Source organism: Hylobates moloch, unplaced genomic scaffold (assembly GCF_009828535.3).
Source record: "Hylobates moloch isolate HMO894 unplaced genomic scaffold, HMol_V3 SCAFFOLD_3, whole genome shotgun sequence".
NCBI lineage: Eukaryota > Metazoa > Chordata > Mammalia > Primates > Hylobatidae > Hylobates > Hylobates moloch.
Genome location: NW_026652278.1, coordinates 41,484,984 through 41,497,240, shown reverse-complemented (window position 1 = coordinate 41,497,240; position 12,257 = coordinate 41,484,984). Strand labels below are relative to the sequence as shown.

The following is a 12,257-nucleotide window of genomic DNA, read 5'->3' as shown; positions in this document are numbered from 1 at the left end:
CCTGTCTCTACCGCAAACAGAAAAAATCAGCCAGCCATGGTGCCTGTGCTTCTAGTACCAGCTACTTAGGGAACTGAGGCAGGAAGATTGCTTGAGCCCGGGAGGTCAAGGCTGCAGTGAGCCAAGACTGTGCCACTGCACTCCAGCCTGGGTGAAAGAGCAAGAACCTGTCTCAAAAAATAAATAAATAAAATAAGAAACAGCTGTAATTAGAGCATTACCCTCTTCAAAAGCCTCCTTTCTCATCTCTGAGGCATTCTCTCAAATGAAAGGAAAAGTGTATGTAAGACATAGTAAAAAAAAAAAAAAAAAAACCCAGGAGAGTATCACCTTATTCTGTTACAGCCAAGCACGTAGTTTGGGATCTTTAAAAAGCAAAAAAATAAAATAAAATAAAATAAAATAAAATAAATTAGTCCGGTTGGGCACAGTGGCTCATGTCTGTAATCCCAGCACTTTGGGAGGCTAAGCCTGGCAGATTACGAGGTCAGGAGTTCGAGACCAGCCTGGCCAATATGGTGAAACCCCGTCTCTATTAAAAAATACAAAAATTAGCCAGGTGTGATGGCACATGCCTGTAATCCTAGCTACTCAGGAGGCTGAGGCAGGAGAATTGCTTGAACCAGGGAGGCAGAGGTTGCAATGAGCTGAGATCCCGCCACTGCACTCCAGCCTGGGTGACAGAGCGAGACGCCGTCTCAGAAAAAAAATAAATAAATAAATAATACATTAGTCCAATTTTTGTTTAAATATGCATTCTGTGATCTGATTAATGCTATAGAAGATATTTTTCAGTGTGCTGTGAAGAAAGTTCAATTCAGCTTTTCTTCCATATAATTTTTATCATGGGGGATGAGATAGAGAAACTTTTAAAATTTCCTACAAATATTTTCAAGGCTGGTCAACTGAATACATGACCAAAAAATTATTAAAGCTTATTTACTTTACTAAAACAGAAGTCTCATTATCTCCTAAACTTCCTATTCTGTTATCTCCCACGCTAATCCTTTTTTCCCCTGAATCAAGAGGACAGTTGAATAAAGGGATTTTTTACTGAATACATTTCTAAGATAAAATATTATTGTGAACATATTTTTACCATGTTCTTCAAGTACATCTTAAAGTACTAGATATCCTATTTTATTATATATTTTTTACATCATTCAGATATACAATTGGAAAACCAAAGTAACCGAAAAATTATTTTCCTTTCTCCTTTAAGTGGCTTTGAAAATGATAAGACATTTATCCTTCAATAATCACTACTTATGAAAAATATAAAATTTTGACAACTTGCACCTGAAAAATTTCAACATTTAGCTGCAGTCTAGTTGGAAAGAAGTCAATACTGTAAGGATACCATACTACTTCCAGCAAAAAATTGTGGATAACATTTGAGCAGTTTCTAGTGCCAGGGACTTTATTTGATCTTCGCACTCACTCTATGAAGTAGGGAATTTATTTTAACAATAAGAACACACTGAGGCTTTGAAGAGGTTAATTTATCCAGATTAATAGGCAGCCAGAGGCAGAGACAGAATTCACACCCAGGTTTCACTGACTACAAAGTCAGAAAGACTGAGTTGAAATTTCGTCTCCTATATGGAGAATATAAAATATCTGGAAGAATGTTAATAAAACTAATAACCTTTGTTACCTCTAGGTAGAGAGTCTCTAGTGATTTTTTTTTTTTTTTTTTTTTTTTTTGAGAAAGTCTCGTTCTGTCGCCAGGCTGCAGTACAGTGGCGCAATCTCGGTCACTGCAACCTCCGACTTCCTGGTTCAAGCGATCACCACGCCCGGCCTCTAGTGATTTTTTTTCTTTTTTACTTTCCTTTTCATCCTTTTACATACTATTTGGTTTTCTTATAATGAGTACAAATGTATTTTTTTTCTGAAAAACAAAGGAAATTAAGCTCTAGGAAAAAAAAAACACCAAAACAAACAAACATACAAAAACCAGTTACTCTGGGGCCAATCGGGGTGGCACAGGCCTGTAATCTCAGCACTTTAGGAGGCCAAAGCAGGCAATCGCCTGAGGTCAGAAGTTCGAGACCAGCCTGGCCAACATGGTGACACCCTGTCTCTACTAAAAATACAAAAATTAGCTGGTAGTGGTGGCAGGTGCCTGTAATCCCAGCTGCTCAGGAGGCTGAGGCAGGAGAATCGCTTGAATCTGGGAGGCAGAGGTTGCAGTGAGCTGACATCACGCCATTGCACTCCAGCCTGGGCGACAAGAGCAAGACTTCATCTCAAAAAAATCGACAAAATCCAGTTACTCTGTACTTGAGTTTTGAGACCCTGAAAATAGCGTTCCCCATGTTCAAGTGGGAGTAAAGGACATTGAAAGTAGGAGGAGGCTGGGCGCAGTGGCTCACACCTGTAGTCTCAGCACTTTGAGGCCAAGGCAGGAACTCCTGAGGTCAGGAGTTCGAGACCAGCCTGACCAACATGGAGAAACTCCGTCTCTACTAAAAATACAAAATTAGCTGGGTGTAGTGGCACATGCCTGTAATCCCAGCTACTCAGGAAGCTGAGGCAGGAGAATCGCTTGAACCCAGGAGGCAGACGTTGAAGTAAGCTGAGATCACGCCACTGTACTCCAGCCTGGGCAACAAGAGCGAAACTCTATCTCAAAAAAAAAAAAGGAGGAGGAGGAAAAACCAGATAGTATAGAGGGAAGTGCTTCTGAACAGACTCATACAGAATCCACATGGCAGGTCCTCTAGCCTACCATCCTTCTCTTAAAGCTCAATCCACTTAAATGTTTATCTCTTTTGACCCAAAGACTCACTTCGAATTTACCTTAAGGAAAAGCTATGTGCAAGAACTCATCCATGGCAGCATTACCTAATAATGGAGGAAAGATTGGAAACAACCTAAGAGTCTAAAGTCAAGGCCTAGCAATAAATTACAGAGATCTGATAGAAGCATGGATAATGCTTATCATATGGGAATTAGACAAAGAATACACCATCACAATCTTTCTTTTATTTTTTAGTTACCTTTTTGTTCTTATAATTTTCTCCACTTTTTAAAGCCAAAAAATTTTTAAAATATTTTCCTTAAAATGCAAGTATCAGCCGGGTGCGGTGGCACTCCCAGAACTTTGGGAGGCCGAGGCGGGCAGATCACTAGAGGTCAGGAGTCTGAGAACAGCCTGGCCAACATGGTGAAATCCCACCTCTATTAAAAATACAAAAACTAGCTGGGCGAGGTGGCGGGCACCTGTAATCCCAGCTACTTGGAAGGCTGAGGCAGAATAATCATTTGAACCTAGGAGGAGGAAGTTTCACTGAGTCAAGATTGTGCCACTGCACTCCACTGTCTCAAAAAAATAAAAAATAAAAAAATTTAAAAAAAACTCGCTTTCCCCAAAAATCCCTTCTTTTCTTTATAACCTATTGACTACTTTCTTTTCACTGGGAAATGAGGAAAGCAGAAGAAAATCATGAGTGTGACAAGAAAATGATGAAAGAGATTTCTGGTGTGGCTTGAGGAAATGAGCATCAGGTGTTCAGTCATTCACACTATAATATGGGCCTAGAAAGAACCAGAGGGGATTGAATTTCTCACAATTTTGAAAGACATAATGGTTCATACAAGATGGGCATCCCCATGACTACCTCTTCACAGTTTCGGAAATTTAGATCTTAACCCAAGTATAATGGATATTTCCATAGGTAATTTGCATTACACTATTTTTAAATATCATAAGGTCTCTAAAAAGTCCTATAACCCATAAAAAGAACTATCTGTAATTATGAATTAAACACCAACATCTATCCTGAATTTACACAGGCTGTAAAAACAGGAAGTCCTAATATTGCTAACTTTGAGACTTTCTGCCTTATATTTAACCCAAAACACTTATATACTTTCAGATATTTTTCTTGTGATTTGGCCTCAGAGACTGCAAAGGGTCACTAGCTGCCCCTAAGCCTGTGTAGTGATACTTCCTATACTAGGAAGGTGATTATGCTTTAATAAAATAGAAGTCCTTTATATGCAGTTTTCTGAAGCAATCTTTGGAGACTGCTTTACTAACTCTCACAGCTCCTTGCAGTATATATACATGGACTTAAATGAATTATGCAGGTTCAGCTGAGGATTCCAAATGCACAAAGCCCAGAAAACCTGGCTGCTGGTCTCATGCTATTAACTCATAATGTGACTAACCTCAGCTACCCAATTCATGCTCCTGCCAGACATGACTGATAACAATCCACCTTGATTATTATAGGTAGCTGAACCCAGGTTAAAAAAAAATCAACTTTAAATACATTCCACAATGCTTTACAGAAGCAAAACAAAAACAAGCAAACAAAAAACAAACCAGAAAAATCAAAATTATTAAAAAGCTTATTTTTGCTGAAAACACCAAGCAAGAAATGGACATATGAATATTCCTAACCTGCAAAATGATTCCTCCACATTATATCAGCGAAACTCATTGGTGGGCCACTGGGAGGGTAGTGTTTACCTTTCAGAGGCTCATGATCAGTCCTTATCATATCCATTAAGGAGTTCTCCAACGAGTGCAAGTTAAAAGTATCATAGGGCCTACTCCGGTCCTAAAAATAAAAACAAAAACAAGACAATACATAAAATTACTTCATAAAATTAACACCATATCATTTGCTTCCTGCTGTGGACTGATGACATGAATGAAAGTTACAGAGAGCCCCAACAGCACACAGTCTTTCTTTTTATTTGTTTATTTATTTATTTACTCTGTAGAGATGGGGTCTCACTATGTTTCCCGGGCTGGTCTCAAATGTCTAGGCTCAAGCAATCCTCTTGCCTTGGCCTACCAAAGTGCTGGGATTACAGACGTGAGCTACCGCGCTGATCCTGCTCTTTTCACTAAAAATAATGACTTGTCACACCTGTAATCCCAGCACCTTGGGAGGCCAAGGTGGGCAGATCACTTGAGGTCAGGAGTTCGAGACCAGCCTGGCCAAAAGGGTGGAACCTCGCTTCTACTAAAAATACAAAAATTAGCTAGGTATGGTGGTGTGCACCTGTAATCCCAGCTACTTGGGAGGCTGAGGCAAGAGGAATCACTTGAACCTGGAAGGCAGAGGTTGCAGTGAGCTGAGATCACACCACTGCACTCCAGCCTGGATGACAGAGCAAGACTCCATCTCAAAAAAAAAAGAATAATGACTTGGCAACATTAAGTTTAATACAAGTCTCCATAATTATTAAATTGCATCATTTTCCCTAATATTTTATAATGTAATGTAATTCAGAGTGACTTTCTTGCAAACAAACTAAAATAGTAAATTTAAAAGGAAGAGTCAAGTTAATTGGTTTTGCTCTCTACCCTCCACCCAATAACCTTATTGTCAAATGAACAGAGATGTTTCCCCACAGAGAAAGACCACAATTTTTTTTTTTTTTTGAGACAAGGTCTTGCTTTGTTGCCCAGGTTGAAGTACAGTGGTGCAATCATGGCTCACTTCAGTCCCGACCTCCTGAGCTCAAGCAATCCTCCCACCTCAGCCCCCCTAGTAGCTAGGACACGTGCCACCATGCCCAGCTAATTAAAAAAAAAAATTTTTTTTAAGAGATGGGGTCTCACTATGTTGCCCAGGCTGGTCTGGAATTCCTGAGTGCAAACAATAAAGATCACAATTAAGAACTCAAATGGAATCATTTTCCTGAAAAACCAAAGGGTGACTATAATTTCAATGAAAATGTATTGGATACCTTTAACATTTCCTTTTTTTTTTCTTTCTTTTTTTGAGACGGAGTCTGGCTCTGTCGCCCAGGCTGGAGTGCAGTGGCGCAATCTCGGCTCACTGCAAGCTCCGCCTCCCGGTTTCATGCCCTTCTCCTGCCTCAGCCTCCAGAGTAGCTGGGACTACAGGCACCCGCCACCACGCCCGGCTAATTTTTTGTATTTTTAGTAGAGACGGGGTTTCACCATGTTAGCCAGGATGATCTCGATCTCCTGACCTCATGATCCACTGGCCTCGGCCTCCCAAAGTACTGGGATTACAGGCGTGAGCCACCGCGCCCGGCCTACCTTTAACATTTCTGACCAGTAAGTTACATATATTGGATACACTTTTTAAAAATAAAAATGTGGCCAGGCGCAGTGGCTCACACCTGTAATCCCAGTACTTTGGGAGGCCGAGGTAGGCAGATCATGAGGTCAGGAGACTGAGACCATCCTAGCCAACATGGTGAAACCCTGTCTCTACCGAAAATACAAAAATTAGCTGGGCATGCTGGTGCGTGCCTGTAATCCCAGCTACTCAGGAGGCGGAGGCAGCGAATCACTTGGACCCAGGAGGCAGAGGTTGCAGTGAGCCGAGATCACACCGTTGCACTGCAGCCTGGCGACATAGCAAGACTCCATCTCAAAATATAAAAATAAAAATGTGTTCAAAGTTGTATTCATGAAGATAATGGCAAAAAGAAAAGAAAAATTTTAATGTGTCCAAAGTATGAAAATTACCTTTTGAAAAGCACTCACACGAAGAAACCTTAACCTAAAGGAGTATTTTCAAGATGTTACATTCAAAAACATTTTGAAAATAGAACTCTAACACAAACAAAGTAAAGAAAAAAGTATTATTTCACCACATTTCACTCAAGCCTTCAGGAAACTATCACCTGCAAACTCTTCTTAGTACTCTGAGCCTCAAGGAAAACACAGTTCACGTTCTAAGTTAATACTAAAGAGCCGGACGCGGTGGCTCACGCCTGTAATCCCAGCACTTTGGGAGGCCGAGGCGGGCGGATCACGAGGTCAGGAGATTGAGACTATCCTGGCTAACACGGTGAAACCCCGTCTCTACTAAAAAATATACAAAAAATTAGCCGGGCATGGTGGCGGGTGCCTGTAGTTCCAGCTACTAGGGAGGCTGAGGCAGGAGAATGGCGTGAGCCTGGGAGGCGGTGCTTGCAGTGAGCCGAGATCGTGCCACTGCACTCCAGCCTGGGTGACAGAGCGAGACTGTCTCAAAAAAACAAAAAAACACACATACACACACACACAAAAAAAAAACACAAAAAAAACTAAGTTAATACTAAAGAACGGATCAAATTTGCTTTGGTTAAGAAAAGCAAGATAAGCATACATCTCAACAACCAAATCAAGTCAAACTACAGTGATGAGAGATTATTTTAAGGGTCTTGAGCAGTCTTTTCCAGCCTTGCACTTGATCATTTATCCTCTTCTATGGACAACACTCACCCATTACCTATCTCTCCCCTTGGATAGGAAAGAGATATGGAATATTTTCTTTGGTTCTCTACTTTGGTCTCTATACAATCTAAGAATGTCTTTTCTTTTAGATTTAAAGTCTTCCTGCAGATCATTTGTTTTGCTTTGGGTTCAAGTTATTAGTGGAAACTCTAAGGAGTAAAGCTGAATTTCCAGAAATGCAGGCTTATCTGTACCCATAAGAGGTGTCTATCATATACTTTGTCCAAAGAAAAAGCCAGAGGTAAAGAAGTATGCTGATGAGGAGGCAAAATGATAACCTATTTCTGGCACTAACAATCCCAAAATGAATTATCTAGGAGCCCTCTATCACATCCACACTTCTAACTAGAACTCTGAAGACATGAGAGTGTTTCCGAATAGACTGACATGGTAAGGGAACTATAAGAAAAGGCTATTTGAAGGCATTCAAGAATCTTTCCAGACAGGACAGTTTATTTTTTCATTTAATTATTGATAATCCCTCAAGGTAGATAACAATACACCCATTTTACACATGAAGAAGGCAAGGTTCAGAGAAGATTCAAGAGCCCTCAATGCCAAAACCTAAGGAGTATAAAAATCTGGCCAAAGAAATTAATTAAATCCATGGTTACTTCTATAGAAAAACAGCACTGTAACTAACTGCACATTACAATGTTTTAATGTAACAGTGAATTTCTATCACAAATGGATATCAGACACTAGATGACTACCTGTCAGGAAAATTAAAGAGGATTTTGGGAGGAGGGATTCATGTAACTAAATTGAAATGGTTCCCAAACCTGTCAGACTGTCAAAAATCACATGTAGAGCCAATTAAAACACAGATTCCTGGGCTCCAGCTCAAACCTACTTAATCATAATTTAAAACAAAATAAATTCTATAACTGGCTAGAGCCACTAAATTGGATGATTCAAGTTAAGCCTTTATACCCATGATTCTGTTCAGTAAAATTAGACAGTAAAGTGAGGGCAGGGAATAGTGTGAGCAGCAGGCAATAAACAAGCCTGGCCTACCTTGCAGAGGGTCAGTTTTGCAGTCTGAGTATTAGAGAAGCAGTTGGTGGCCTAGTTTTTAAAAGCACAAATTTTAAAATCAAAATCCAATTTTCAAATTTTGGCTTTCCCACTTACTGGCATGTCACTTTGAATATGCTTCTAAGCCTTGGTTATCTTCATCTATAAGATGGGAAAATTTTCCAGGTGCAGTGGCTCACGCCTGTAATTCCAGCACTTCAGGAGGTCGGAGCGGGTGGATCACGAGGTCAGGAGATCGAGACCATCCTGGCTAACATGGTGAAACCCCGTCTCTACCAAAAATACAAAAAATCAGCCAGGCACGGTGGCACGTGCTTGTAGTCCCAACTACTCAGGAGGCTGAGGCAGGAGAATCGCTTGAACTGGGGAGGTGGAGGTTGCAGTGAGCCAAGCTCATGCCACTGCACCCAGCCTGGGTGACAGAGCGAGACTCCGTCTCAAAAAAAAAAAAAAAAAAAATTAGCCAGGTGTGGTGGCAGGTGCCTGTAATCCCAGCTACTCCAGAGGCTGAGGCAGGAGAATCACTTGAACCTGGGAGGTGGAGGTTGCAGTAAGCCTAGATCACACCACTGCACTACAGCCTGGGCAACAGAGTGAGACCCCGTCTCAAAAAAAAAAAAAGAGTGGGGGATAATTCTCTCTTCATGGTTTCTTCAGTATTAAATACAGAACATACGGGCATCTGTACCATGGTGGCTACCATAATATTAGGAAGAACACAAAAAGATTTCTGTGATGCTATCTCAAAAGTACTGAAAAATGAATTTTTTAATCTAGCAGTTCACAGATACTAACCTAACAGGGTTCACTTAATGCTCAACAGATGAAAACATATGACATGTGAAAGGCATGATAGAATTTGTACAGGCTTAATTAAACAAACTTCAGGCCTCTAGAGTTCTCATTAAAATTAATTCCATCCATGCCTCATCAACTTATATTTGATGCATACCATTCATCCTTTTTGTTTTAGAAGTGGTAAACGTTGCTGAAATAAGTGATTAACCAGGAAGTCTGCAAAAAACAGAACAAAAAGGATAGAAAAAACAGAAAAATCTACAGTGGAATTCATCAACAGAAATTATGTATACAGAAAACTAGGCCACAATTTATCATTCAATGACAAAAGTTGCAAGTGGCAACTAACCTGTTAGGCCTTTTTTTTTTATAAGTTTTGTTTCCCAATGTAGAGAACAGGAAAACATCATTATTTGTTTTTAACAAGCAAACACACCAAGAAGTATTAGAACATCTATAAATAATGCAGCCCATTACTGACTCTTTTTCTTTGAAGATAACCAATGAAAATGTTGTCAGTTAGTTGTACACAGAACAGCTCACCTCCACTGCATTAGTCCTCTCTTTCTTCCCTCAGCTGGATTTAATAGTAATAAATTTATCAAGTATTTAATATGTGCCTGTCACTGTTCTAAGTATGCTAATATGCATTATCTCACAGCCCTATTAAGTAGGTAGCTTTTGTCCCATTTTATAAATTAAACAAGTCGCTGGGCGCAGTGGCTCACTCCTGTAATCCCAGCACTTTGGGAGGCCGAGGTGGGCGGATTGTGACGTCGGGAGTTTGAGACCAGCCTGGCCAACACAGTGAAACCCCATCTCTACTAAAAATACAAAAATTAGCCGGTGTGGTGGCACGTGCCTGTAGCCCCAGCTACTTGGGAGGCTGAGGCAGGAGAATCGCTTGAACCCAGGAGGCGGAGGCTGCAGTGAGCCGAGACCACGCCATTGCACTCCAGCCTGGGTGACACAGTGAGACTCCATCTCAAATAAAATAAAAATAAAATAAAATAAAAATTAAGTCTTGGAGAGAATAAATAACTGGCTCAAGGTTATGGGGATGGTGAATGGCAGAGTCAGGGCTCAAATCCAGTCAAATCCAGACCGTGCTCTTAAGGATTCTCATTGTACTGCTTCCTTGACTTCCTCCTATTCTCTCTAGCCTTAAATCCTTTTTACAAACACTCCCTTTAACTTAATCTATCCAATCCAGAGACAGGTTTCTTTGACCCCACCCTGCAACACAAGCAACTTGACCCTCACTTGCCCTTGGTCAATGACCTTTGCTCAACTGACAACTAATTAACCTCAAGAAGTAGTTTGATCTACCTCTGTACAATCCCAAGTCCATCTCTAACAGCCCTATCCCATTCACCTGCCCTTTTCTTGGAAGAGGAATCCAGAACCCCTTGCTACCCTTTCTAGCTTATACTCAGACATTTCCTATGCTAGACATACAAAGTGGAAGGCTGAAAGGGCCAACAGCATCTGGGGATAAAAGTAGCTCTGGAACCAAATGATAAAATTAACCATGTGCTAGGCACTGGACTAAATGGTTTAAAGTTCTATCTCCTTCCTCACCACAATCCTGCAGAGTAGGTATTGTCTCCATTTCACTGAGGAAAACTGAGGCTCACAAAGGTTTATGTAATTGCTCAGTCGCAGAGCTAATCAGAAATAAGGACATAAAACCAGGTCTGTGACTCTCAAGTCCATACCAGTAATGTTCTAACACTTCTACACTAACTAGCTGCAGTGTGGCCCATGAACAATGGAGGCTTAGTTGGGAAGAAAGGGACACAGACAGGACCAAAAATCAAAAGGATGGTAGATGTCTGAAAGAGCTAGGAAAAGATAAATGTAGTCATAGAAAACAGAAAAACTTTTTAAAGGAATTCCTAAGGAAGAGTTTTCTATTTATCACATGACTGCAACATATATATGGATAAAACATTCCGAAGTTAAATGCATCTAACGCATAAGAAATGACTAACTGGCAGGGCATGGTGGCTCACGCCTGTAATCCCAGCACTTTGGGAGGCCGAGGCAGGCGGGATCACCTGAGGTCGGGAGTTCGAGACCAGCCTGACCAATATGGAGAAACCCTGTCTCTACTAAAAATCCAAAATTAGGCATGGTGGCACATGCCTGTAATCCCAGCTACTCAGAAGGCTGAGGCAGGAGAATTGCTTAAACCTGGGAGGCGGAGGTTGAGGTGAGCCGAGATCACACCACTGCACTCCAGCCTGGGTGACAAGAATGAAACTCCGTCTCAAAAAAAAAAAGATTAGGGCATACAGAGAAATTATAGATTTCCCATCTTTTTCTTCCTGAGGATGACTAATTCCACTTACTTAAACCTTTTTATCAGATTGTGTTTTTACTTGCTGTGTAACAGGAAACCAAGCTAAGGTTCTGGAGAGGTTAAAAAAAAAAAAAACCAAGGATAGTATCACCTGCTCTGAAGGATGCTCAAAAATTAGATAAGCATGACTCAACTTGAAGCACGTTTTTGCCAAGTCTTTTCATGTTCTCTCTATTCCTAATGTTTCTTCACAGCTCTTCTGGTTTTAGCCAGGCAGGTCAGATAAGAGGCTTGATATATCATACACAGAGAAACATGGCTCTTGGAATTACCTGACATGACCCTACATTTTGAGGCTGGATTCAGCAGGGTAAATGCTAGAGTGGTCGACTGTATAAAAAGTACAAATGCCGCCTGCTGCCATTGCTGACTGTGGTAAACAGTTCATAGTTAAGTAAAGAGGAGTGATTTTTCCAGTCGATGGTGTCTGACTAAAAGAAAAAATTGAAAATAAAAAGGAGTGATTATACAGCTTAGCAGTGTGCTAGAGAAAAGGCAGAAATGAGGCCGACCCAGGAAGGATACAGAAAGGGAAAGCAGTGACTATGATGGTCAGAAGAGAAGGCATCAAAAAACTACAAAAATTAGGCCAGGCGCGGTGGCTCACACCTGTAATCCTAGTACTTTGAGAGGCCGAGGTGGGCAGATCACCTAAGGTCAGCAGTTCGAGACCAGCCTAGCCAACATGGTGAAACCCTGTCTCTACTAAAAATATAAAAATTAGCCAGACATAGTGGCATGTGCCTGTAAGCTCAGCTACCTGGGAGGCTGAGGCAGGAGAATCACTGGAATCCGGGAGGCAGATGCTACGGTGAGTCAAGGTGGTGCCACCGC

General features: G+C 41.0%; 1 protein-coding gene across 14 annotated transcripts in view; it reads right to left on the bottom strand.

Moving 5' to 3' along the window:
* Positions 1–12,257, bottom strand: part of CPEB3 (cytoplasmic polyadenylation element binding protein 3) — a 241,514-nt gene that overhangs the window by 138,771 nt on the left and 90,486 nt on the right. For 8 of the 14 annotated variants that reach the window (XM_032136767.2, XM_058436214.1, XM_058436213.1 and 5 more), the window contains exon 3: positions 4,415–4,574. In XM_032136767.2, the coding sequence (XP_031992658.1) occupies positions 4,415–4,574 (160 nt within the window). The remainder of the gene's footprint in view (positions 1–4,414; positions 4,575–12,257) is intronic. The other 6 variants (XM_058436216.1, XM_032136790.2, XM_058436217.1 and 3 more) reach the window with 1 other exon arrangement.